General features: G+C 42.2%; 4 protein-coding genes and 1 long non-coding RNA gene across 11 annotated transcripts in view; 3 read left to right on the forward strand and 2 right to left on the reverse strand.

Moving 5' to 3' along the window:
• LOC143521708 (uncharacterized) overlaps positions 1-8,424 on the forward strand; it is a 32,762-nt gene extending 24,338 nt beyond the window's left edge. The window contains exons 2-3 of the long non-coding RNA XR_013132813.1: positions 5,737-5,864; positions 6,956-8,424. This is a non-coding gene — a long non-coding RNA (uncharacterized LOC143521708). The remainder of the gene's footprint in view (positions 1-5,736; positions 5,865-6,955) is intronic.
• LOC143521707 (uncharacterized) lies at positions 5,380-10,946 on the reverse strand. 3 transcript variants are annotated; one of them, XM_077014919.1, is made up of 7 exons: positions 10,490-10,946; positions 10,228-10,266; positions 9,803-10,090; positions 9,335-9,589; positions 6,666-6,704; positions 6,433-6,514; positions 5,380-5,841 (listed from the first exon to the last, which is right to left on the reverse strand). In XM_077014919.1, exons 1-7 carry the CDS (start codon positions 10,518-10,520, stop codon positions 5,685-5,687), a joined length of 891 nt encoding a protein of 296 aa, XP_076871034.1. In that variant the 5' UTR covers positions 10,521-10,946; the 3' UTR covers positions 5,380-5,684. The 3 variants fall into 3 exon arrangements, with proteins under 3 accessions (XP_076871034.1, XP_076871033.1, XP_076871035.1); XM_077014918.1 differs by having other exon boundaries at positions 9,335-9,610; positions 10,490-10,939; XM_077014920.1 differs by having other exon boundaries at positions 9,335-9,610; positions 9,803-10,110; positions 10,490-10,936.
• A 580-nt stretch (positions 10,947-11,526) lies between these two features.
• akr1a1b (aldo-keto reductase family 1, member A1b (aldehyde reductase)) lies at positions 11,527-15,829 on the forward strand. Its single transcript, XM_077014917.1, has 9 exons — positions 11,527-11,632; positions 12,134-12,229; positions 12,365-12,484; positions 12,580-12,731; positions 13,093-13,288; positions 14,962-15,161; positions 15,331-15,403; positions 15,491-15,577; positions 15,682-15,829. Exons 2-9 carry the CDS (start codon positions 12,149-12,151, stop codon positions 15,745-15,747), a joined length of 975 nt encoding a protein of 324 aa, XP_076871032.1. The 5' UTR covers positions 11,527-11,632; positions 12,134-12,148; the 3' UTR covers positions 15,748-15,829.
• A 951-nt stretch (positions 15,830-16,780) lies between these two features.
• nasp (nuclear autoantigenic sperm protein (histone-binding)) lies at positions 16,781-22,184 on the forward strand. Of its 5 annotated transcripts, none has more exons than XM_077014905.1 (15): positions 16,781-16,964; positions 17,623-17,661; positions 17,761-17,874; positions 18,275-18,355; positions 18,450-18,559; positions 18,836-19,495; positions 19,692-19,771; positions 19,857-19,933; positions 20,024-20,097; positions 20,491-20,679; positions 20,829-21,001; positions 21,082-21,150; positions 21,252-21,341; positions 21,683-21,811; positions 21,974-22,184. In XM_077014905.1, the coding sequence occupies exons 1-15, from the start codon at positions 16,927-16,929 to the stop codon at positions 22,010-22,012; spliced, it is 1,962 nt and encodes a 653-aa protein (XP_076871020.1). In that variant the 5' UTR covers positions 16,781-16,926; the 3' UTR covers positions 22,013-22,184. The 5 variants fall into 5 exon arrangements, with proteins under 5 accessions (XP_076871020.1, XP_076871021.1, XP_076871024.1 ...); XM_077014906.1 differs by having other exon boundaries at positions 21,252-21,326; XM_077014909.1 differs by lacking the exon at positions 16,781-16,964 and adding an exon at positions 17,064-17,315.
• ccdc17 (coiled-coil domain containing 17) lies at positions 22,175-27,214 on the reverse strand. The gene is made up of 14 exons (XM_077014904.1): positions 26,588-27,214; positions 26,271-26,453; positions 26,036-26,089; positions 25,762-25,882; positions 25,332-25,473; positions 25,043-25,147; positions 24,687-24,820; positions 24,488-24,610; positions 24,120-24,286; positions 23,812-23,897; positions 23,493-23,708; positions 23,133-23,358; positions 22,828-22,938; positions 22,175-22,687 (listed from the first exon to the last, which is right to left on the reverse strand). The coding sequence occupies exons 1-14, from the start codon at positions 26,795-26,797 to the stop codon at positions 22,598-22,600; spliced, it is 1,968 nt and encodes a 655-aa protein (XP_076871019.1). The 5' UTR covers positions 26,798-27,214; the 3' UTR covers positions 22,175-22,597.
• Between the last annotated feature and the right edge of the window lie 602 nt (positions 27,215-27,816).

Here is a 27,816-nt window from a genome sequence, read left to right on the forward strand (position 1 = left end):
TGTGTGTGTGTGTGTGTGTGTGTGTGTGTGTGTGTGTGTGTGTGTGTGTGTGTGTGTGTGTGTGTTGCATGGATGAACAAAGTTTGCACTGAATGTCGAGAAACCAGGACAATTCAAGTGGGCTACTGGAGCGAACCATAGATGAATGAGGTTGGACAGCACGGAGCCGGTAGAACATTGCTACACCGACACCTCCAATGATAGAGGCTACAGGAAGCACAACAGAAAACTATGAAGGAGGAGAAACCTTCACCCACACACAGTGAATCAACTAGTTCTCCAGTGCTCAGTACCTCTTATCACAACTGCAAATGGATTAAAGAAAATGGAAATGTTACTGAATCTGAGACAGAATGGTCAGAATATCCAGGAATCCAGGAATTGCCCAGAGAGTATAGTGGAGTATAGAGTATAGTGGAGTATATAGTATAGACATTGGGTGCCCCAGTGGTGGACATACAGAACATGATCATGATTCAGCTACTGCTGTAGGCTCCCCAACTTAGTGGCAAGCTACCATCAGGCCAGCGTACCAGCATGTACCATATATGCTTGACACGGTCTCAGCGACTGGTAGACCTGAAGCCAACAAGTTTGTATATACCATTCCAGTGGACATGCTAGAGACCCTATAAAACACACAAACCCCAGATGTGCCTGATGGGAACAAAGGCTGGAAACCAACATAAAGACAAACTCACAGTTCTCTAGAAGGATTTAAAGATCAAAGCTGGTGCATGGCTATATCAGAAATTCAATGGATGTTTCATAAGAGAGGCCTGGGTCTGCTAAACAACGGTTACAAGCACTGGCAGCCGGGATAGACGAAGCAGCCATCAAAAGAGAAAATGCCATCTTTGCCAAACAGCCATCAACACAATAGCATATAGAAGAACAAACCAGATAACATCGGATAACACAAGTGCATAAAGATTATTTGTATCCTTTAATCTCAATAGGTCTTCTCCTGGTTAAATACAGGATACCACTACTACACAGAGAAATCTCAAAGCAGAGCATCGCAGTCTCCCAGAGCATGAACCAGTCAGCACCGGGCAGAACCGGGCAGAACCGGGCAGAACCTGGCCCTAACGTGATCTATACTTACAAGCTATAAAAAATAACAGTGCTGCATGGCTGACCAGCAGAACAAATGAACCAGCTGCTAATACCAGTTCTCACCCCATCTGGCTTACGCAAATCAGGACACTGTTACAAAAAAGCCCAAGGACTAAATATAATCCATCTGTTGTCCACAACATGGAAGTTCCTGACAGGAATGCTAGACACCAAGCAGAATAAGCAAGTACACCAGCGATACTCACATGTCGACCAGTAACAACACCAGAGGTTCAAAGCACAGACACTGACAAAGCACATGATTACCCGAGGTGCTATATCAACGCTGTACCACCACACGATGTCTTGGACATCACCCCTAACACCACACATGCCTACCTCTGAAAAATTATTGAGTCGTGTAAGTTGCTTTTGTAAATATAAATAAATAAAGCAAACAAACTTCTTTAAGAGACATTTAAATGGGAATAATAAGATCAAAGATCAATGTCCTGCCAGTTGTCAGGTAGCACAATAAGCTAGTCAGGAGAATAGCTGGAAGCTGCTAAGATTAGGATGTTCCTCATGATGCATGGAGCAACCCCAACCCAAGATCCAACAGCCAACGCTGTACACTTCCTAACTTATAAAACCCTTTACGGGCCTGCCCAACAACTTTAGCCGTGCCCAAACCCACTGGAACCATAACGCATAGTCAGTGCCAGCAGCTACATATGTATTTTACCTGCTACACATTCCCCAACACAGAAAATCCATAGTGGCCCCCCAGTGACTGAGGCCATTTCCAGCTCCACTCACACTGTTAATGGACGCTTTGTGCTACCAGCTCCATTTAAGACATGACAATGATGTCACACAACAATCCACTTTCCCACCCAGTCCCCCACGCACCTGACAGTCCTACTCTAACTGTTTACACACTCGCATTTTGAAGTCCAGCACTACTAACTTGATGCCACACCTGGGCCAGATAATGCTAATGTGTAAATCCATCTAACACTGTGACTTTATTTTAAGCAGTAAACATGCTGCTCATGACACACACTGATGGCGAGGATGAGACATGGCTCTCCGGGCTCGCACGTCAAACACGGGAACTAATACCACTCCTGTTCTTTCCTCTCCCTCTTCTGAAATGTTTATGTGCAAGTGGTGCCCCGAAGTTACCATGGATACAATACATATTAAAAGGGTCTTGGGGAGGGGGGGGGGGGGGGTCTGTGGTACAATGAAGGAAATAAAACAAAAGTGTAAGACTTTAAATCTGTTTCTCACCATCCGTAGGCTACCAATCAGATTTTTTGTTTTTTTTAATCACAGTCTATTCCTCCATTGCTTTCATGCTGTGTCTCAAAACAATTTGTCTGGGCTCAATTTCCTACACTCACACCATTCCAGGACAGGAGCTTCTGAATGTAAGAATACAAGATACCATTCTGTTGCCTGTTTAATTCTGTCTGTGTAGTAGCACCCACACACACACACACACACACACGCACACACACACACACACACACACACACACACACACACACACACACACACGCACACACACACAAATCCTCTCAGCTTGTTTCTTCTAAATTGCTGATAAGCTGCTTGAGAAAATCTTCATGCCTAGTGTTTTATTCTCACCCAAATCAAGGCTTGAAATGTGTGTGTGTGTGTGTGTGTGTGTGTGTGTGTGTGTGTGTGTGTGTGTGTGTGTGTGTGTGTGTCTGTTTATAAATGAGAATGTCTCATGAGGACAGCTTGCTCCAGGCAATGAACCATGGTCTTAAAAATACGTACACACAGATTGCCTCACAGCAGAGGAGCATGGGAATAAGACAAGAATGAGAAAATGAAATAAGGCAACGCGTTGCTGTAGTTACTGTTGTGTGGAGAGGGACTGTTGTGATCAGACAAATAAGAAATAGATCAAGGGAAGCAAGAGAATGATAGAGACTTTTATTTTATTCCCATGGGTTGAATTGTGGGTTTTGTCCTGTGCTGCTTTTACATTTTGTTACACCTATTTGTATCCTGTAATGATGTAGGACAATAATCTGAGTTAAAGCTCACTCACCTATCACTCAGTGAGATAACGTTTCCAGTATAACAAAGAAAAAAGCCACTATAGTTTACAAAATAGATTTGACTTTCATTTAAATGAGAAGAAAATATATATATTTATATATATTAATTATATATATATTAGCCATCAAATTAATTTCACTACTTCTCTTGTATACTGTATGAGTATTTTTAGGGAGAAGACTGTCTCCCGTAGGCGGGCTACACAGAACAATAGGACACCTTACCAAGCCAGCTCTGCCCTCTAGTGTTTGTAATTCTCACACGGGCTTCTCTCAGTGGCCTGGGGTGGAGGGTGTGGCACAATATTTTCACCATTCCTAGGACTGCGCATGTCTGGACAGGGATCAATGTTATCATTTCAGAGAGAGCTTTGAAACCACTCCTTCACCTTGGAGGTCACAACCCTGAGTTACCCTATCACCACTGGGATAACCTTGGTGTTAACCTTCCACAACCCACTTCCTTTCCTTTCCACAATCCATATTTCTTCCTTTTCTATGCCAAGATGGAAAGTGACAGAGATGTCACGGGGATGTCATTCAGGACAGAGATATCATGGGGATGTAATTCAGGACAGAGATGTCACGGGGATGTCATTCAGGACAGAGGTGTCATGGAGATGTCATTCAGGACAGAGATATCATGGGGATGTCATTTAGGACAGAGATGTCACAGGGATGTCATTCGGGACAGAGGTGTCATGGAGATGTCATTCAGGACAGAGATGTCACAGGGATGTCATTCAGGACAGAGATGTTATAGGGATGTCATTCAGGACAGAGATGTCACAGGGATGTCATTCGGGACAGAGATGCCACGGGGATGTCATTCAGGACAGAGATGTCATTCAGGACAGAGATGTCACAGGGATGTCATTTAGGACAGAGATGTCACAGGGATGTCATTCGGGACAGAGGTGTCATGGAGATGTCATTTAGGACAGAGATGTTATTGGGATGTCATTCAGGACAGAGATGTCACAGGGATGTCATTCAGGACAGAGATGTCACAGGGATGTCATTCAGGACAGAGATGTCATAGGGATGTCATTCAGGACAGAGATGTCACAGGGATGTCATTCAGGACAGAGATGTCATAGGGATGTCATTCAGGACAGAGATGTCATGGGGATGTCATTCAGGACAGAGATGTCACAGAGATATCATTTAGGACAGAGGTATCATGGGGATGTCATTCAGGACAGAGATGTTATTGGGTTGTCATTCAGGCCATATGATGGCTAAACATTCCTGGGAATTCTCCAGTCAAAGAGGAGCTGTGTGGCAGAAATGACAGGAGGACAGCAGTCTAAAAGCACTTCCACAAGACTGATATGGAAAAGCCAGTTGAATGGGAATAAAGAAAGCCATCTAAATGTATGACGTGCAAGTCATCAGATACCCACATGCCATATAAACTAGCAAACTAGGAACCCTAACCCAAAAAGAGCTCATGAATAGGAGAAAGAAGACCAGAAAGGTCCTCACAATGGTTGGAGCACTCAACCCAATATCCAACACCCAATGCCAAACAACAGCTGGAAGGAGAAGAGAGATGTGACCTACACTATCTAGGATAAGGATAGTGTCCATGAATATATCCAGGCAATGACCTCAAGGTTCAGCTGATGAGAGAGTGTTTCAAACAAATAGAAGTCATGGATACCATGGAAACAGAGGTGGAATATACCACCAGCAGAGGTGGCATGACGTAAGACAATCTTAGATGTGAATGGAAAAGACATGAATCATAAAACAACTACTGTGTCAAGCAAAGCAGGGCTGTATCACATCGGAAAAGATGTGATACATCCCTGGAATTCACTGAGCTCCTGAGAGTGACCCAGTTTTTCAAAAATGTTTGTAAAAACAGTCTGCATGCCTAGGTGCTTAATTTTAGACACCTGTGGCCATGGAAGTGATTGGAACACCTGATTCCGATAATTTGGATGGGTGAGCGAATATGTATATATACACATACATATGTGTGTGTGTGTGTGTGTCATATGAGTATGAGTAACTGGGTCTACTATAAAAGGTGTAGAGGTAGTAAAACCTTTAGATTTTCAGTTAAAGAGCTTGTGAATTGTAGGAGGACATACAAGTTTTAACTGTTTTTTTTTTTACGCCGTCTAAATTCCACCTCTGTGTACACAGACATTTTCCCAAGTCACTCCACACAGCTGTTTTCCATTCTGCCAGTTTATAAATTGTACTTTATTTCACAACTTCTTCCATTGGCACATGTTTGCATGCCTCTCATAACATGCCATCACATGTTAAAAATTATTTTATTTTATATTTTATTTTATTATACACTTTAATTCTTTAAAACATTAAATACATGTTAACAGCTTAACACGAAAAGTCTTGAGTTATCTCTGAAGTTATATGGACCTGGTTTCTCATTCACATCCACAAATGAGCTTAAAGCGTTTGAATATTATAAAAATACATGTATCATTAGACACGGACAGTCAGCACTGTGTTGTGATTTGTTGAATGAGACTGTAGTATTTAGGATGGTCAGCTTCCAGGATACTGCTGCTTGTCCAGTAAATTGGCCATCTCCATCCAGGCCAGGTCCCACTGGATCTCTGTCACATCCTGTTTGGTTTGAGGCATTTCCTGCTGGGCACTCACCACTCTGGGTGCTTTGGTTGGAAAGAACTTGATTCTCTGCCTGAAAAGAAGACCGGCTGTCAGGTATCTACAAACTGATGATGAAAGAATTCAGAAGTTTAAACATGTCTGTATACAAACCCAGTAGAATCTTTAAGTCCGAGTCTAGTACCAACAGCTGGTTTTGTTCCATAGTTGATCAAAATGCCTTTTTAGACTGCATTAATATAGTCTTTTCTGGTGTTACCACTATATTGTTTCCTCTGTGTTATTACTATAGTATTTTAGCAGTGAAGAAGGAATTCTGTTAAAAAATATATTGTCCAGATCATTTTAAAATTGGAGCTTTGTGAATTTGAGTTTTGGCAAAATTTCTCCCCAGATTTCAAGTTATACTCAGCTGCAAGTTCATGTGAATGAATGCTTGGTAATGTGCATTTAAAACCTGCTTAGACATAGGTGCATAGACATGAAAAAACATGACATATGGTCAAAATCTGACAAATTCAGAATATTACAAATTACAGACTATAAATGCCATACATCTACAGCAGTTGGAGGCCTATTATTATTTTATGTTGCTGGGAAAATATATGCAGCTAAACACTTTTCTGATAATGTCCGCTGCAGTTATCAGCAATGTCTGCTATACCTGATGCTTGGAACAAGCAGCAATACGAGTGGAATGAGGAGCAGAATGACCAGTGTGGCACAGAGCACCTCTAGCCAGGGCCCTGTGGAGTACAGGCGGACGCATACAGCAGCATTAGAGTACAGTCATAATCATGACTAATACACTTCGAGTGCATGGCTGCAGTGTATGAAAGGTACTATATAAATAAACCTGCATTGCCTAAAGTGAAAATATATACCAGAGTTGCCTACCTGAGGAGTCTTCTTCCTCCGAGTGAGCGTCAGCATTATCTGGAATCAAATAAGTATGACTCATGAGATTTGGAGAGAAAATTGTTAAATTAAGTTTAAAATAGAAAAGCAAACATTTCTTACCTCTCACTGACAGCCAGACCTCAATGTTAGGATAAATTGTAATACATATATAGATATTGTATTATTATTTTTTTTTTTATGTGTATGTTTAAATCAATGGTTGTTTAAGCTGATGTTCACATACTCAAACTGTATTTTATATCTTTTTTTGCCTGCTTCTACCTAAGACGACACCATACAAGCACCTTGGAGATGGTCTGGCTTGCCAGTGGATGTGCTGATGCCACAAGAGAACGCGCTGATGCTAGCTCCATCTTCATTGAAGGGACTGTGACTACTCGGCCTGGAATTACAACTATAACTATAGAACTACATTTTAGCTATAAATACGGACTTCTGCTAGCGGGCCACCCAATGGAGGATGGGTTCCCTTTTATTAGGTACACCTTGGTAGTACTGGGTTGGACCTTCAGAACTGCCTTAATCCTTCATGGCATAGATTCAACAAGGTACTAGAGACATTCTTCAGAGAGTCTGGTCCATATTGACCAGTTGATGCAGATTTGTCGGCTGCACATCCATGATGCGAATCGGCCATTCCACCACATCCCAAATGTCAGAATGTTGCAGCAGAAATCGATACTCATCAGACCAGGCAACATTTTTCCAATCTTCTATTGTCCAATTTTGGTGAGCCTGTGTGAATTGAGTGGCACCCGGTGTGGTTTCCTGCTACTATAGCCCATCTGCCTCAAGGTTTGACATGTTGTGTGTTCAGAGATGCTCTTCTGCATGCTTCGGTTGTAACGGTTATTTCTGTTACTGTTGCCTTTCTATCAGCTTGAACCAGTCTGGCCATTCTCCTCTGACCTCTGGCATCAACAAGGCATTTGCGCCCACAGAACTGCCGCTCACTTGTAAGGAATGCCACCTGATCTTCACTAACCAGCCTCACCTCATCACCACGCCCCCTTTTCAGTCATACTTACACACCTTCCCCACCATGTCTTAGTAGCAAAGTATTTTGTCGACTCATGCCGCAGACCGAGCGTTTCCATTGCCTGTTTGATCTCCCGTGTTCTGACCCGTGCTCACTCCCCAGACCTCGTCTCCTGCCTAGTCCCTCTGTACCTTCTGGGTTCTGCTCTCCCGTTATGACCCTGGACCATCCTGACTACCCCAGGAGAACGTTACTGCTGCTAAGCTTAATGCTAGTGCTTTACCTGTCATTCGCTATACACGTGATTTATGTAAATAAAAACGATATACTTCCACAGTTGGATCCCTCTCCGTCTGGTCAACGTTACATCACTAGATATTTTCTTTTTTTTTGACCATTCTCTGTAAACCCTAGAGATGGTTGTGCATGAAAATCCCAGTAGATCAGCAGTTTCTGAAATACACCCACCAGCCTGTCTGTGACCAACAACCATGCCACGTTCAAAGTCACTTAATTAAATCACCTTTCTTCCCCATTCTGATGCTCGGTTTGAACTGCAGCAGATTGTTATGGCCATGTCTACATGCCTAAATGCACTGAGCTGCTGCCATGTGATTGGCTGATTCCACATTTGCATCAATGAGCAGTTGGACAAGAGTACCTAATTAAGTGGCCGGTGAGTGTATAAACAAGTTGTAACCTCAATTTCTAATTCATGTACTCATCTGTACACCACTGACTAAGCATTTTAAAATCAGTATAGTGGAAATAAATAACAGCACAAATCCTGACACCATGTACTCAAATGACAATCTCAGGTTGATCTGCCATGTCAGGATGTTAAAACAATGTCTGAGGTCAAAGATACTTTTGAAGAATAACCTACAAACACCACGACACGCACTTTTATTACACAGCTGCTTCTTCTTAAGCATGGTGCTGTGACATTGTGGTGTTTTCATGACAGTGTAAAATGCCATTTAACTGCAGGGCAAACAAACGCATGAAAATGACACAGCGCAAGACAAGGTGGAGCTAATTTCACTCATATTGCAAATATATGTGTGAGCATCTATTTTCATCACACCATCCAAATCTGAGTGCAGTCTCTGACATCATAATTCCTTAGATGCTTGAAATGCACAGTATTTACACAGTATTCACCATCAATGATTCAGTCTATTAATTGTCCTAGAACAACAATTCATTACATTTATATTTTTTGTCTTATTGAACTGGGCAGTACAAAACCTGTCAGATGCTCTGTTTTCAATTTCTCAGTTATGACTACTACTTTCTCATGAATTGTCTCCTTCCAGCTATTTGTTATGGCATAACAGAGTAATGGAATACATTATTGAGGTTGTTTGCTCATGTCATGTTTGCACCTCATGGCCAAGTACCTTGGTCATCTTTAAATTGCTCCTTATTATGCCCATTTGAGTGTTTAGTGCTGTTAGTGTAAAAAAAGTGGTGTATTGTGTTTGAGAAGACAATTAATCAATTAGCTAATTAATCATCACACCCCTATTCCACTGCACGGCAATTGTTTTTGGACACACTCATATTACTTAGTGTCACTAAGTCAGTGCCACATAAGATTTTAATTTGAGTAATGACACATATTTGGAACTTAAGTTAGAATGTCTATTGATTTTAAGCTCACCGCTCACTGTGATGCTGATGGCTTTGCTGCGCTGGTCTCTGCCAGCACTCCTGCACCAGTAGAGGCCACTCATCCTGCTAGAGACACTGCTGAAGATACACTCTCCTGGGCTCTTCATGTTGTCCCTGCCCTCCATCTGTGAACAGCCAGTGACAACTCCTGTCCCACGAAGACGAATCAGCTCCCTGCTACGGTCTGAGCAGCGCAGAGAAAACATGCCCCCCTTCTGGTGCTGACTGCTGTTAGGGTGGACCTCTAAGAACACGGAGGGAGTGTCTCAAGAGGGACGAAAGAGCGAAAAGATCAATAAATATATCACTGATGGAAATGGAAGTGAAACACCAACACTGGATGGCAAAAGTCTGAGTGGCATATTGTTTGAGACATTCAGTACATCACACATATAATTCACATGCATAAAACACTGCAGAAAGCATTTTAGTTGTTGCTTCAGTTCATCATGCTTACCTGTTGTTATGGTTAAAGATACGTTGTTACTTCTTAAGGTGTTATTTGTGTCCTTATCCAGTGCCATACACCAGTATGTCCCACTGTCTTCAGCAGTCAAAGCTGAGGTGGAGTAACTGTAATTGTTCACCCTGTGGTCTTGGATGGGAGCAGCTGTCTTGCTGAGGTTGTGTCCAAACCATGTGAAGATCCACATGTTAGAAAAGTTCCCTTTTACCCCACATGTCAGAGCAATCGGTTCGCCACGATAGAAGTGTGTCCCCTGAGGCCAGGCAGTCAAGACAACATCTGGGAGAATGGATGAAATACTTTAAAGTATGGTTAAAAATGTGAACAAGAGCTCATTAAATTAAGGTAAAATCTTGTGTTCGTTTGAGTGTGCGTATGTGTGTTTTCGTATGTGTGTGTTTATAAAGGTTTCATACCAGCAGATCCTTCGTGTTTCACCAAGAATGAGCACAGCACTACAAAGTAAAAGAGGTTGGTAACTCATTCTCTCTGACATGTGCCCTTAACTAACACTTACTGAACAACCTGGCTACAAAGTATCCTATTTAAAGTCTCTTGTTGTTTTTGAAAACATCTTTGATATGCAGTATGTGTTCAAACCTATACATTATCCAATATCTCAAACAATAAAATCAGTTGTTAAATCATGTGGCATTAGCAATTCTCAGAAAAGCTCACCTAACGCCACGGCAAAAGACAAACTTTTCATTTTCTTCAACAGAGGATTATCGTACTCCTATACAGAAGGCAACTTTAAAAGTATACAGCTCACCACAACTATCAAAGCATTTAAATTCCTCAAAGAATTCTCACGCCCCTCCTCTTCCTTTGACAGATATACAGATAAATGTGCTGTCCCAGTGTCGAAGCCAAAACAATCAAATTCTAGCTAAAAATGCATCAGTGTACCAAAACAAATGCTATGGTCAATATATACTGTACATATATAGTCTTTTGAGCATGATACTTCAATGGAAATTATACATAAACATAGCAAGACACATTGTAAATTACCACAAACTGCTTTTAAAGAAGGGGCACATTCATGAAACAGCCAAATCTGTAAGACTGAAGAACAATTAACATACTATATTAATGATATGATCAGCAATTGCAAAAACACGGTAAAGATTACTACATGAGATTGATTGTTAATTATGTCACTGAAAATAATAAGCCAATATAAGACACAAAACAATGTGAGGAATCAAGACAACCTTTTATTTTAACTACATGTCTGGCATTTTTCATTTAGAGTTATGATCATCCTTGATCCTTCATGTCCATCCTATGATCCTTGTCCTCATAGAGTAAAATCTGTAAACCAAATCTGAATCGGAGATCATCCGATTAGTTTCAGGTGGGCTGGATGAATCGTAATTATTAATATAATACAGTATGCACTGCAGGGATTCTAGTTCAAGATTCCACTTTTTCAATTACTGTAAAAAAAACATACTAGCACTGTAATTTTAAAAAATCTGCACTATATTTATATGCGACCAATATTCAGAACAGAAATCAGGGATGGTTTATTTTACAGGACAGCCCTGTTTTTCCTCTTTAATTAATTATGACCAAAATATTCATACTTTTAGTAAAAGTATGAAAACGTATGAATATTTTTGTTGGTTTCGCGTATGACACAGCAACGTAAAATCAAAAGCTCAAGTCACACTGGGGCTTTTAAGTTTTAATAACATCCCCGAACCGGAAATAATTTCAAGCGCGTCATCGGTGGTATATGATAATATTTATTTTAATGGTAGTAAGCTAGTTTAACGTACGAAGGAATTCGTTCATTGCAAAACGATAAATACAGTGAGTAACTGTCTTGGAAAAGCGCATTATTATCGCTACATCATCATGCAGCTTGTATAACTTGCAATGTTTATTTTGAACGCCAGCCATGCCCCGTACCTATATATTCACATTTAGGCATCAAAACGTTAGTTGTGTTGTAGTTAAGGTTTAACTGTGTCCTGATCTTGGATATCGTTAAATGCAATTCTACTAAAGATTCAACTTTTTTTTACGTCGTGTGTTTAGACTAGGGGAAAAAATAATGTTTCGTAAATCGCGCTTTGTCAGTAAAATGAAATGCTTCTCCAAGCAAGAATGGGTCGTGTTCAATATACTTGTTTTGGCCCTTTTAGTAAGTCAGCTGACAAGTCAGCAGGTTCCTGCTTCCTTCCTTAGCCACTAAAACTTCTCAGGGAATATTCGGCTGTATGACAAAGAACACATCCATTGGTGCCGTTGTTTCTTTACCAAGACTCCGCTCAAGCTTGATTTGATTTACAATTTTTTTCTTATCTTCAGAAATACAAAGCAAGTATGAATGATTTTGCAGTCCTGAGCACTGGGCGAAAGATGCCTCTTGTAGGACTTGGAACATGGAAGAGTGAACCTGGAAGGGTGAGTCTTCAATAACACTAGATTAGCTTCTAATATATTTCTTTTAATTATGGATTTTACATCTGAAACAAATATTATTTAGTGATAAAAGCTGAGTTGGTTTCAGTTACTATTTCTCTACATTTCTGACTGCAGGTGAAACAAGCGGTTATTTGGGCCCTTGAGGCTGGCTATCGGCACGTGGACTGTGCTGCAATTTATGGAAATGAACCAGAAATTGGAGAAGCTTTTCAGGAGATCTTGGGGCCTGAGAAAGTGAGTTAGCCACCCACCCTACATGTATTAGACACACACATACACACACTGACAATTGACCCTCGTGTTTCTCACGTGTCTGTCCTCACTCTCAGGCCTTGAGGCGAGAGGACGTATTTGTCACCTCGAAACTGTGGAACACACACCACCACCCGGAGGATGTGGAGGCTGCTCTGCTCAAGAGCTTGAGCGACCTGAAGCTGGAGTACCTTGACCTCTACCTTATTCACTGGCCATACGCATTCCAGTGAGCCTCCCGCCCTCAGCAAAGCACATTGAGTCATAGACTCTCACCTGATCAATACCCTAAGGGAGTCTGATATAGATATTAAACTTTAATAGTGTCATTTTGTTCACACATGGTGCCGTTTTTGTGACTTGACTCAACTGAACAATAGACAATTACAAGTTTTAATTCAATTTGAAAACAACTGTAAAGTGAACGGATTACATATGTACAGTGTCGTAACAACTGCTGAATTGATCTGTGCTAGACATTTATTGTGGTATTAAGTATTGATTTTGGTCGTTTGTTGTAAATGTGTCATGAAATATTGCTCTTTCTCTACTACCATCCCTCCACCCCACACCACAATTTATCTTTCCAGACGGGGTGATGCCCCTTTCCCTAGAAAGGAAGATGGAACCATACTGTATGATGATATTGACTACAAGGTGACATGGGCTGCCATGGAGAAACTTGTGGAAAAGGGACTTGTGAGGGCCATTGGGCTCTCAAACTTCAACAGTAGACAGATTGATGATGTCCTGTCAGTAGCCAACATTAAGCCATCTGTGTTACAGGTCAGAGTTGAAGTAATTGATTATTATTTTATTATTATTATATTTCTTGGCATGTGTGACTCTCTTGTGTGGTTCTTTCAGTTTACAGTTTTTTGCAGCTACTAAGACCCAAAAAGTGGTACTTATAGCACAATTTTTGAAAACATTAAGCCATGCAGCCTTACTATTGACCTGGTGCAGTAAACCTTAAGAACATTCTCTGCCTTACACTCATTTAGAAATTCTTAAACACACTTTTTGCAAAACATTAACAGTTCTTTACATAAGACACATTATTCAAAACTGAAAACCATGTGTTTCTTTTGGAAAACACTGCCATGCAACTGCTACACCCATCTACCAAAATCCATACCCAGTCCTCACAGGTTACAACACTTCTACCTAGTTTTTACAAATCTAGACACCACAGCCTAATCCCTATAAAGAAGCCCCAAGTTGCAAATCTTGGTTTGCACATCATTGGAGTCTGCATAGAGATGATGAGGAAGAGGGGGAGCAACCATAATGGATGAGATCAGAGCCACTCTGGTTGACCATGTGGTCGACAATGTGGTGAGTTTTCTGGAGGCAAAGGGTCAAACCTAATCTGTGCTGCTACACTGTAGCATCATCCAGACATTTTAAAATGAGAATAGATAAGTAGACCTATCCTCTATACATACTACATCATGTATTTGCTAGACAATCATTTTCTTGGAGGACGAAGAGTTATTCACCTCAGAACAGAAAGAGACCATTGTCAATATGGTCAGAGCAAATGATAGCATATGTTTCCGACAACTACAACAGCACATAATTACTGACAACGTCACCATCAGCAACATCCATTCATTGAGTCTATCCGGACTGGGCCAGTGACAGTGTGAAACAACTGCGCTATGAATTTCCGCAAGTATGCTCTGCTATCCACTCACTGATAGTCCTGTGTCACACAGCACTGACAACATTATGCCTATTTCATACTGTTGTACAATACTGTAATGAACATCATTGGACATTGGACCATTGTCACAGTCCCTGGCAACATGGCAGCATCACACAATGTGTGCAGCCATTTGCCAGAATGGTGGTGTTCATCATCATGCCACTCTCGGTGGCACCAACCCCACCGATGCAAATGCATTCCAGCAAGTGATGGAGGAAGCTTGAAGCTATTTTGCCATTTTATTTTTCATTTTTTGTTGTTTCGTTTTTGTTGTCTATGTGTTTACAGTATATACAGCATGTGTTGCTGTATTGTTTATGCAAAACCAAAAAAAAGGCTTGCCCTTGTAATTGTTTTACTTTATGGTGTTAATGTACTGAATATGCAGAAATAACCTCTATGTTTGTGAATACTCATGTATATGTGTGACCTGACAGACCTTTACAGCAGACTACAAACTGAACACTTAAACACATGGTAGTAGTGTTTTCCATTTGTCACATCAGTGTGTAGTTGTCATATGGGAAGGATAATCATCTGATATTTGTGTGTAGAGTTCAGATGCAATAATATGGTTTTGGCAAGAGTTTTGGTTGATGCGTTTGCTTTATCCAAAAGAGTGAGATGTTTTGCCAGTTTTGTGTGGCATTGGCCACTGTGTGTTATGTTTTGACAAAAAAAGACATAGTTTTAGAAATCAGGTCTTGGCGTCTGCAAAAAACTGTAATGCTAAAACAAAATGTTCCAGGTGGAGGGTCATCCTTACCTGGCACAGGTGGAGTTGCTGGCTCATTGCCGGGACAGGGGGATAGTGATGACTGCCTACAGTCCACTGGGCTCTCCCGACCGAGCATGGAAGAGACCAGATGAGCCGGTTCTCTTAGAGGAACCAGCTGTTTCTGCTTTGGCCAAGAAGTACAACAAGTCACCCGCTCAAATCATAATCAGGTAAATACAGTACAGTATTGAAAGCCACTGTGCCACAGGGAGTGACATTCTAACAAGTGGGATTACTGTGTGGTGGAAAGAATAAATGGCACCACATGTTGCGTTTTTGCTGGATCATTTTACATATGTACAAACAATTTAAAGTGCAACTAAACTGACTTTATGGCAGGTGGCAAACTCAGCGAGGAGTTGTGACAATCCCAAAGAGTGTTACAGAGTCTCGCATCAAGGAAAATATACAGGTAATTTTTCTTCTAAATTGAAGTCATATTTATTGTTACCCAGCAACATGGTAATTTGGCTTGTATATGCTGTGTTTGCCTACACAGATCTTTGATTTCACTCTGGAGCCTGAGGAGATTAACAGTGTGTCGGCACTGAATAAAGGCTGGCGTTACATACTGCCAACAATTACAGTAAGGGTTCAGTCATTTCAGTTTTTGACTTTGGTTACCAATAGGCATGAAAAAGCAAATGGGTGATATTGCATGTGGTGTTTTCTCATGTCGTTACTCTGCAGGTTGATGGCAAGTTTGTACCGAGGGATGCAGGACATGTTCACTACCCCTTCAGTGACCCATATTAAAACATTGTGCTGCAAGATTCAGTGCCTTCCACTACACTTCATTTGACCCTTCTGTATACACATTAAATGTTTTTCTAACTGGTCTGAGTTTCTTTGAACTGTTCTGTTTTAGCAGATTTTAAGAGCTTTTGTTACTGGGTGCTTGGCCAGTTATTCAACAATTGAATTTCCCCAAATATGTTTTGATGAGTTATATAGAATGTTTGAACAGTATTTTGGATTAAAAAAAACATGCTGTTAAGATTGCATGTCATATTCTTCACTGTAAGAAGTTAATTCAATCGTATTGTACTGCTAATCATTAAGATGAGCAGTAAACCTAAGGTAGAGTGGGTTTATAAATAGTCAGTGTATACGTTGGTAATGGACCTGTCCAGGGCCGGAGTGGGACACTTTTTCAGCCCGGAAGTTTCATACCCAAATCCGGACCAAAATTATTTTTCCCTCCCAATCGGCCCAAACTAGAGATTGACATGAGCCGCCCCATCGGGAATCCTCCCGAATCTCCCGATTAGCCACTCCGGCTCTGGACCTGTCCCATCACAAAATGTTTAGCATCTGGGGGCTATATGTCTAATTTAAATTAAGCTTTAAGTGAGATGGTGTCTCCTGTTATTTCATTCTCAATTATTTAAATAGAATATGTTAATGATTATTAATATATTTCTTGGAATAAGGAATTCAAATACAATGATAAATGTACAATGGGAGAATATAATAACACAAATTAAAAAACATAATAGAGACAGTGTTAACATAGAGATGTTCTTGATATAAACATCAAAAGCTGAAATGGGGCTTTTGGGGATCTCTTCTGTGATGGGTAAAGTTTGCACAAACATTCCCGGGAGTTAAAACGAGAGATGCCCACGACTAAACGGGTGGAAAGTTGAACTCTTCTAAAGGTAGCCTGTAAAAACAGGGCGCCGCCGCACAGAATGAAAACATGACTCGTGGAGTTTTCGCCACCTTGCCCTTTAAAATAATTCTCCCGCGTTTTGAGAGGAGGTTAAAGGTCAACGGAAGTGAGGGCTGTGTCTGTATTTAAAGGCGCCAACAAAGCCAGATTCAGAACTAGCCACATAAATCTGCCATTTTCTTCTCGGACGTCCCGCACTGCTCACGTTCGTTAAGTTGCCGATAGAGCTTGCTGTGCGCTTTCCCGTCTGTATTAAAAAAATGCCGGAAGAAACAGCCGCTGCCTCGAGCGCCGAAAGGTAACGACAAGAGCCCGCTTGTACCGCCTAGTTAGCAGGGTTAGCTCAGGAGTTAGACCACGAAGCGCACAGACACTCCACCGACCCCACACACTTATGTTCGTCCATATACGTTGGTCCTCGTCTCGGGCAGCTGCGCCGGTGTTCGGCGGCCCTTCTCTGTCTACATACTGCTGCCCTTCGCGCGCTCACACGTCGCGAGCCCCGGTGCCTTGTTGCTGGGTTACTGCGGTTTGGCGGGAGAACGCCAGCTCGCGAGCTGGAGGAAACGGGAAGTAGCTTAGCCACCGTGCTAGCTGCCTTTCCCCCCGTTTTAGTCAACGAAATGGCAGCGCAGTGTTCTTCGAGGCGGTAATAAAGTCGCTTTTGGAAGCGAATACGTGCAAAAAAACTCCAACGGAGGAGAGACGTACTTCACAACGCGTTTAATATTAGCATTAGCTAGTTAGAATGGCTAACGCTTGAGTGGCGAGCCGACGTGCTAGCTGGCGGGGTAGCTGGGTGAGCTGGCCGGTAACTCGATGCGCTGGCGGGGTAGCGACGCTGGTGGCGGACTGTCGCGCCTCTCACATTTCTGTGTGAAGTTTACTTTATCTTGGTTTTTGATATGCTCCATTTAATTGAACCACGCTGACTGTACGCATTTTAATTTGTGCAGTATGGAGGAGAAGCCCTGCTCGTCCAGCGCTGCAGACAGGTGAGGTGGCGTCCACTCTCTGCTACACTGAACTAGTTGGCCAACACGGTCCAGTTATGCGTCTACATCAACAGGTGACGTTTTATATTTTATTTCCAGCTCCGTAGACGTGGCTGAGGAAGCGAAGAAGCTGATTGGCAAAGGAAACAGGCACCTGGTGATGGGGGACGTCGTGTCTGCAGTGAGCGTGTTCCAGGAAGCCTGTGCAATGTTGTGAGTATGCTATTACATATCTTGTACACGTGAGGAAAGCTTCAGGTAGACCTGAGTCCTTAATGTCCTGAACTTTAGTACTACAGTGTTCTTGAGTATTGAGCTGTTAAAGGTTTGGAGCAGTTTACACCTAATCATGCAGGACACTGCCTCAAAGTCTCCTAATTTTGATCATCCAACCCTACATTTGTTGACCAATGGAATAGTACAGGTTGAATTAAGGGATGAGAGAAATGTAGTTATGCTGTTGTGTGATTACAATTATCTTCACTACCATAGATGCCACTACTATACAAAATGCGCTTGCCTGAATTACAGGAATAGCAAAAATGTTGAATTTTATTCTGGTGTCAGCATTCTAAGGACTAAATATCAATCTTTCACGATTCAACTTTCACAGAGCTGAAAGATATGGGGACACTGCTGATGAATGTGCAGAGGCTTTCTTCCTGTGTGGGAAGTCCTTGCTAGAGCTTGCCAGGTAACATGGCTCACAGGGTCTTGCTCCTGCATCTCAAAATGTGTTTTAATGTATGTTTTGATCCAGGATGTTTATCAGTTGGTCTGTACTGCAGGATGGAGAACACAGTCTTGGGTAACGCTTTAGAAGGAGTCCCAGAGGAATCCTCAGAGGAGAGTGAGAAGCAGAATGATTCAAAGATCGAGAGTGCAGACAACTTGGATGGTTGGTATTTTGGTGTGTGGAAGTGCCACACACTTTCTTGTATCATAGCCTCGTGCAGAGTGATGTGCAGTGTTAATTGAATTCAGAGGGTTATGTTGGAGGTGGTTTTCTTTCTGGAGGAAGTGTTGAACAGACCAGTTTTGAGCATTGAAGATTGCTGGCTGAAATAGCATTGTGCATTTAGACAAGTTACTGGTTTGAGTTGCCATTGTGTAAGCAAACCCAACTTGAGTAAGAACATGGACCTTAAATGTAATTGTTTTCACCACAACGCAGAGGAGACCAGAGATGAGCTCCGTGCACAGGTCTATGATGCCATGTCGGCGGACAAGAGGGATTCTCAGGGAGAGGGTCAAGAGGTAAAGGAAGAAGGCTCTGGGGAAGAGCATGCAGAGAAGAAAGAGGCAGATGCTTCAGACAGGAATGAAGATAAGCCTGAATCTACCCATGAAGGTGGTGAAAAGACCACGATGTCTCCTCATAAAGACGAGAAGCCTGGATCTACGCATGAAGATGGTGAAAAGACCACGATGTCTCCCCATAAAAATGACGAGAAGCCTGGATCTACCCCTGAGGATGGTGAAAAGACCATGATGTCTCCCCATAAAAATGACGAGAAGCCTGAATCTACCCCTGAGGATGGTGAAAAGACCATGATGTCTCCCCATAAAAATGACGAGAAGCCTGAATCTACCCTTGAAGGTGATGAGAAGACCACAGTGTCTCCCAATAAAAATGACGAGAAGCCTGCAGAGTCCCCCCTTAAAAGTCATGAGCAGGCTTCTGAACATGAAGTTGCGATCAAGAATGTGGAGGAAGGAGCCATTGCCTCAAAGCTAGAAGATGCCATAGGAAGCGGTAGCATGAACGAAGGTGTGAAGGAAATGGAGGGCTCTGATGAAGAAAGGGCAGAACCCATGGAGGAAGAGTGTGGAGGTAGAGGTGGTCAAAGTCCAGGGCAGCACTGGGGAATACTGTTATACATGTGCACCTTCACTTGGTGAATATCTTGGTTCTGGTGGGCTCTGAGGATGGCACAGTAGAACAATAATTGGTGACCTGGTGGACCATCTGACTATTTGTCGTAATTTGGTTTTCAGTTTGTCTGACTTCAGTTACTCTGCTTGTTCAGATGACGATGGCAATGAAGATGATGATGACAACGATGATGATGATGACGACTACGAAGGGGAGGGCAATGCTGAGGAAAAAGTTTGTATTTACTCGGGTAGAATTCTGAAGATTTGATGTGGAACCATGTCTGCTCTCTTAATTTGACTGTTTTGTCCTCTTGTAGGAGAATGAAGAGGAGGAAGTAGGAAACCTCCAGTTAGCATGGGAGATGCTGGAAGTGGCTAAAGTCATTTACAAAAGGTAGAAGTAGGGTCCCTCATTTTACTTATTCCAATTAAGCAATGAGGTTTGGGGTTTTTCCCTCCCCTGAAAAACTTCATTAATTTGCAGAAAGGAGAGCAAGGAGGACCAGTTAATGGCAGCACAGATCTTGCTGAAACTTGGGGAAGTTGGTGCAGAGTCAGGTACATTTTCTTGTCCTCTGTTTGTGGTTGTTTAACGAGTTTGACAACAGTTCTTGTACAGGAATTTAAGATGAACCATGTTTAGTACTTTGCACTAATTGTGCTCTTTGCAAAGCTTGCTTGCCTGTCTTCAATTACTGTAAATCTGTCGTCCCACCTGCCTTAAAATAAAAGCACTTGATATATGGAAGTGGTTGCTATGAATAGACCTTTACATATTTAAAATGTGAGAATTTGCATTTGCCCCACACAATAAATGACCGTTTTGCATTCCAAAGCTTCAAGATCTGTATATACGTTCTAAATATTTAGAACTTTGATTTCAAACCCAAGAGGATTGTTTTGAAATTCATACCTAAGAGATGGCTGATGAGCCTACGGTTTGGTTTGTAGGTAACTATACCCAGGCTCTGGAGGATTTCCAGGAGTGTTTAGTCATACAGCTGGAGCACCTGCCCCCTCATAGTCGCCTGCTGGCTGAGACTCATTACCAGCTGGGCATGACCTTTAGCTACACAGCACAGTACAACCAGGCCATCCAGCACTTCACCAGTTCCATCAAAGTCATCGAGAGCCGCCTGGGTAAGATGTTACATATTCTACATTTGATCTCCCTGAAGCATCTTGTTCCAGCTTTGGATTACCTTAACTTGTTTGATTAATTTGTCATGATTAACTGTCCTGTAAGAAGCACTTGACTAATTTTCCATCCGTATTCCTCCTGTGTGAAGCCATGCTTCAGGAGGCGATTGACAAAGCTGAAGGGGCGGAAGAGGCAAAGGAGGAGCGGAGTGAGCTGGAGGAGCTGAAACAGCTGCTCCCCGAGATTGCCGAGAGGGTTGAAGATGCGAAGGAAAGCCAGAGAACAGCAGCCGTTGCATCACAAGCCATCCATCAGACCCTGGTAGGTGGAAGCGAAACTGTAGGTATGCACCAGAGAGGAAGAAATCAGATTTGATGAGAACGTTGTGCGCTTGATCGCAGGGAGGGGCGTCCACGTCATCTGCATTCCCTGCTGAAAATGGTGGTGCATCTTCATCTACAGTCAGTCAGGTGTGTGCACCTTAATTTGGAAACACCCCAAGGCTTTTTAAGTTGACCATTTGAAATGCTTGTTCGCAGCCACGGACTTACCTGCTCTGCTCTCTTTTTAGATTGAAGGTAAACCAGCTGATGGGGCGTCATGTTCCAAATCTACTTCGGACATCTCCCATCTAGTGCGCAAGAAGGTCCGTCTCCATCCAGTCAGTGTCCATCCAGTGACCTTTTATTTATTTTTATATTTTTGTCCCTTCCCTGCCTTGAAGGATTCTCTTCAGCAGTCCCTAATTTTGGCTCATCGGTACATGTGTGAAAACCCTGGCCTTAGTGGGACACGGTTACATACCCCCTTACTGTCTCAAGACACGGACACTAGAGAAGTTAAGACGCGATGTGGTGCATGGTGGTTCAGAGGTGAAGTCGTGCGAGAGTAGCCATGGCTTTGTGCACTTGTGCAGTAGCTTTTTTAGATGAGGAGCTAACATGAGGAGATAAGTAAGTAGGAAATAAAGTTTGTTCTGTCCTGCTTTGTATTCCTGCACAGAGGAAACCGGAAGATGAGAGCCCTAAAAAGGACAGTGATGCTAAAAAGGTCAAACAGGAGACCACGGTTAATGGCAGCGGCGACTCTGCCAGCAGCAACAATGGAGTCCAGGAGAAAATGGAGCAGGAGGTGAGTTGATCTTGATTCTTCATGCAAGATCAGCGAAGGTTCTTGCGGGCAGCTGGTTCAGGACGGAGACTAATATACGGATTACTCGTCAGAACCTTCTACCCTCTCACTGCACATGTTGCCTTGGATTCAATTTCCCAGTGGTGCTTTTTCTCTTTTTAGCCGGCAAATTCCTCTTCCTCGGTGGAGACCTCAGCATGATGCATTTGTCCTGACTGACCACTGATCTTCCAACCAGCACAGCATGCCTGCCTCAAGTCTCTCCATACACACCTTTTTTGTTTTGTAAATAAAACCTTTACCTTTTCGGTGTCTGTTCAAAAAATTTTGTATTATTGTAGTAAAGTTTCAATAAAAGATTTGCATACGTCAAGTGGTGTGGGGTTTATGTTTATTTTTTGGTTTATTTTAAGTACAATGACGTTACAAGAATAAAGCTACATTAAATCTGGTTTGGTCCTTGCATGTTTTGTTCTGGAAGAGCCCAGTGTCCATCATGAGAAGCCACACTGCTTTCTTGCCTGCCTAAAGACTTGGGCTGGACCTCAAGACTTCAGAACAAAGTGAATGTTTTCAATTGTTTCAGAACAAATGAGGTAATGGAACTACAAGTGGAATTTCTTTAGCAAACTTGGGCTAACCATGTCAAAGGTAACCAAGTGTTTTTGGCTACAACCATTCTGTAAAGTTTCTATAAATTTGTTTGCAATCTTGGAAGCCACATCAATCTTTCCCTCATGTTTACATCTATCCATCCTCAATGGAAGAAGAATTCATGTAGTCAGTTCAGGGTCGTGATGGATGAATAGGACTGGATGAACATTGTATCATGGGCAGATGTGTTTGGCTGGTTGAGAGTATTGCAGCATGTGCAATCTGTAATATAAAAATGTAAAAGAATTTGTGATCGCTGGCCTAAAGAATGTGAATGCACAAGAACAAATTCAGGCTCCATTTGTGTTGAGATGTTCAGCAGAAGCATGAACAAAACATGAGGTAATGATTGTGCTGCATACCACCGGTGGGTGTTTGTAATGGCTCGTATGGTCGGGCTCAATCTTAGCCAGACACTGAATATCTCCATCTCGAGCATTAACCACACGAAGACAAATTTCCATATCACCTAGCTGACCATGGAGAGAAAGCAATTAATTTTTACATATCAGCCAATATCTCTACCCTTTGACACCAATTATTCTATACATTTATTCAGAGAAACAGGTACACAGACAACACCTTTCTAAAGCAGTTGGGAACCCATCGGTAATATAATTTTGATTGAATACAAAGATGCTTGATTATTTTCTTTTCCTTTTTTTACCTGAGGAACAGAGTTGAGTTGGTCTGTGCTAAGCAAGGGCCTCACAGGAAGAGCACGGAATGGGACCCTCCAGAAACCAGTCTGGAGCTGTTTGTGCTGGTCAAACAACAGCAGCCTTGCCCAGCCTTGGGGGACCAAACCTTGGCTCTCCTTCTCATTCTGTGACCCAAGACCCCTGGGAGTGTGTACTTCCACCACCAAAGAAAGGGCTGGAGAAGACCGTGTCCTATAGCCAGATTTGTACATATACCAATTCACATTGAAGGAGATGTTTCTTTTTTTTCTTATTTTTTCAGAGGACAGAAATTAAGCTAGCATTAAACAATGACATTTGAAATGGCTTTGGATAAATTCAGTTACCTTGGCACAGGCTGTTTGAAAGCCAGTAAGGCATAGTCTCCAGAATGCTTGGTCGATGGACCAGCGAGGTCCCCAGCAGGTCGACACTGGACAGCTGGCATGGGAGTGGGCTGACCCATCTCCTGACCTCCATAGTACAACCTGGCTACCAAACTAAGTGCTCGAAAAGTAGGATCCACTCCCAGAACTATGTCATAGAAGATGATGAACCCAGCCCTGTACACATACACAACTATAATAATTACTTTTGTGCTGTGATAACTGTGATATACGCATCAATAATTGAGATGCACCTTCACAAGGAGGAAATCTGACTCACGTCAAATCATATAGAGCAGGTCCAAGGGTCTCCACAGAGTCAAGCACATGCTTACCCAACAGCCAATGCTGCTTGGAGCTATTATCCTGAAATATCGATGCTCTGTTTATTAACTATTTTGAATGATAAAGAATAATTTAAAAGAACTGAAATCTAAAGTACAGTATGTAAGTAGATACTTCTTTAATATATACAAATCAAACATATTGAATGTATTGTTATCCAGTAAGAGATCAAACCACTGATCAAACAAGGTATGTACTATCTCAGGTGTATAAGTAATTATGGTTATTGTGGAATAAACGAACAGTTGGGCTTATCTGGGCTAGATGGTGTCCAGACAAGGTGGTGGGAGGGGCTGGAGCTGGTCTCTCCCTGCCTCTCTCCACTTCCCTCCTCAGGTTGAAGACCTCTGCTTGCAGGATGGCTATTTCATCGATGTGGTGCCTCGGGATCAGGTGGCGGTCTGATCCAGCTGCAGTGAGACAGAATTAGCCAATACAGAGCTAATACTATTAATTTAATAATACTTAATTGACATTGTCCATAACAACAAACCCAGAGCACAGAGTGTAAATAACTGCCATGGGTAGATCATTTTGGTGAGTACTGTTGCTATGGCTTCACGGTGGCTTCACTGGCCAATCAAAAAAGCTTTTTAGTTGACAAGGACTACCTTCATCCCCTTTGCGTTGTTGCCTTGCTAGCTGCATTCTGAGAATCTCTTCCTCTAGTTTCTGGTTCTCTTGCTCAATCACCCAAATATCAGAGTCGATGGCTCGATGATGGGTCAGTTGTCCTGAGGAGAGCAGGGGCAATGCCAGGAAGCTGTGGTGTTGTAAGAATACTGCGTATTATGGCCCCGGGCTACTCACGTTTTCCCCCAGAATTGTGCTCAGCTTTAGGTTTGACTTGCTCCAGATTGTATGCTTCAGCCTGAAGGTCGTGCATGTGGGCCAGAACCTCTGGATCAGCACCCCCAGCCTGCATGTATGCTAGCCGCAAAGATCTGTCACAGCAAGAACCAAGTTCTTCTTAGAAATTAGGAGTCCAATATAGGAGTCTAAGAACCTTTCCTATTTTGTTAGCAAGAAAATGGGCTCCTGAAATGGAGTCAGTCATGCTTTGTGTTTATACACCCTGCTGAGACTAAAGTCTTATTTTCAGGAGTGCTCTTGCTCTACGCTTCTGTGGGATTTAACCTCAGTTGGTTTCCAGCTTCAACAAACACCTTATCTGTGTGGAAAGCAAGCCGTCCAGGGAGGACATCAAATCAAAGTTGGCGTGTGTCTTCTTGTCCTTGAGAAGCTCCGAGGGAGAATTGCTTTCTTTCATCCTAAAGCACAACCCAGTTCAGACAGTGTTAAGAAGACGTGCTATGGGGCAGGTAGTGCAGTCCCTCACTTCCTGAGCCAAAGAAGCAGAACTACTGTAGCTGAGCTCATTAATGTGTGTGTGTGTGTGTGTGTGTGTGTGTGTGTGTGTGTGTGTGTGTGTGTGTGTGTGTGTGTGTGTCTCACCTCCACAGATGCTCGAGGTGAGTGCTGAGCTGGCAAAGAAGCTTCTCATTCCTCAACTCATGTTCCCTGAGATCCTGAAGCAACTTTTCCAGATAAGTCCTACTACCCTGGCTGGCCAAGACTGTGAGCTGCTGCTCAATCTCTGAGAGCCCCCCCCCCCCCCCCCCCCCCACACACACACACACACACACAGAGTAAAAATATATATCACTTTATAGTGCATGCTGAAATTCAAATGCAGCTGTCAAAATAATAAAAATAAAAACTAATAATTTGCACTGAAGTCAACAGCAAATTTGGGATACTTTGATTTGTAAACACACAACCCATCCATCTCCACTTTGGCTTGTACATTTCTGTGCCATAATCGAACACACTTGCTTTAGCACGAATAACTGTCTGTGGTTTGTGAAAATAAATAGAGGTTCACGTTCTCTCTGCTGCTCCAGATGGGTGGCATACGCTTTCATCTCAGCCAGCTTCTGCTCGTGGTGCTCAGACGCTCCCCAAAGCCTCTCATCATCAAGCCACTGGCTGCCTGCACTCAGCCCCTCCGAGACCCATATAATCACACAGTTATTTACTGATTTTATAAACAGTCAAAAATGATAAATGTTGCACTTCACTACAGTGTAATTACATTCTGATGATTTCTGTCTGAGATCCAACACCTTCAGAATGAGTAAAAACTAAATAACTCTGACCTGCTTTTGCCTTCTGGGCAGATTCTCTTCAATGGTCATCCTCAATTTGTAAAACTGAAATGTAAGATTTAAATAACAGGTACCATGAGCTCTAGTTCAACATTTACCTTTAGTAGTGTAGCCCTATTTCCTGAACTGGATGTTGCTATTGAAGTTCATACAGATAGGGTATTGGAGGCAGAGTTTATGAAATAGTTTGCCATTCATGTTGAAACCACTGAAAGGTTGAGCCCACCTCCTCAGTGAACTGGCTCAGAGCGGGGGGGCCCTCGGTGGTGGTGTGCTGGGGCGGACTCGTCTGCCTGCCCCTTAGTGAGCTCAGAGCGGGGGGGCCCTCGGTGGTGGTGTGCTGGGGCGGACTCGTCTGCCTGCCCCTTAGTGAGCTCAGAGCTGCCTTTGACAACTTTCCATTCCAGACCTTTAAAAACATTTAACCTGATGAACACATGATCTAAAAGAGAAAGGATTGGCAAAGATTTGCAACTCCATACTGAAGTCCACACAACTCCCCCTCATGACAAACAAGGCAAATACCACTTCGTTTTTACTTACACAAATTAGATCTGGCGTCTTTGTCTTTCTGGGGGGGAATCCCAAGGCAGTTTTCCCTTGCTTAGTGATTTCCAGACGATTTTTTCTTAATGCAATTGGGTCTCCTAAGTCACTACCAATGCAAAAACGAGCCTTGTGCTTGTCCAAAAGACTTGCAGAGTGAAACTCCATGTTGCAATCATGGCAGCTGAATTTTCCCAAGTGTTCCATCTAAAAGTGATATATTAACTCCCACCATGAAATAAAAGTCAATTTAGCTCGTTTCCTAGCCTGGATTCACAGAAATGATTAGATGTTTGGATAAGTCCTCAGTGATTCTGCAATGGCTATTTTTCCTATCGATGACTGTTGAGGTCTTGTTTGTTGGTTACAGTCACCATGTCAATTAACTTAACAAAGGACACTGTTAAAAAGGAGGGAGGTGTGGTTAGGACAGCATGAATATTTCTTTCACAAACTATTAGCTTGCAAGACTGCACTATACATTCAGTTCTGGTCTTACATCCGGACATCTTTGATCCATTTTGAACATATTTTATTTTGTGGTCCAATTAGTGTTTGCTTGTAAATACTTGGGCAGAAAACGAAATGGTAGACATGTTTGGCAAACTGGTGCAAAAGATTTATTACAATTTTTTTTTCGTCTTTTTTTTTTCTCCAAGATGCAGTAGTTTCTGTTTGCTTTGTCTCATACAGATAAACCCATACATGACACCTTATTATCTGCAAATCTGTAAATAATGTTAACAAAATAATCTTAATCTTCCAAAACTCACAATTTTTATTCTTATATTTTTTACAATCCACCCTGAATATCAAGGCTGCAGGAACAACATAATGCAAACAAAGGGAAAAAGTGGGATTTTTACAGCTGTACCAAAATAAAAAACAAACAAACCTTAAATCTGTAATAAAGCCTTTTTATACCCTATCAGCGAAAACAAGGTACAAAAAAATGGGAGATGCATAATTTCCACCAGCAGTCCCTCATGAAATACAGACCCTTTACAGACAGGCGTCTACTGTTCAGCTGCACAGACAGAATAGTATGTCTAGGTTTGTCAAACATGTCAACAGAAATCCTGTTTTTGCAGAGAAACACATCAGAACTGAGGGGGGAAACGCTGGCTGGACTGAACCCTCCTTTTGAACAAGCCAAGTAGATTTTCATCATATGTTTAGAAACTGCAAACACCAAAGGTGCCTGACAAGTCTGTGATCATTTTATA

Source organism: Brachyhypopomus gauderio, chromosome 8, assembly GCF_052324685.1.
Source record: "Brachyhypopomus gauderio isolate BG-103 chromosome 8, BGAUD_0.2, whole genome shotgun sequence".
Taxonomy (NCBI): domain Eukaryota; kingdom Metazoa; phylum Chordata; class Actinopteri; order Gymnotiformes; family Hypopomidae; genus Brachyhypopomus; species Brachyhypopomus gauderio.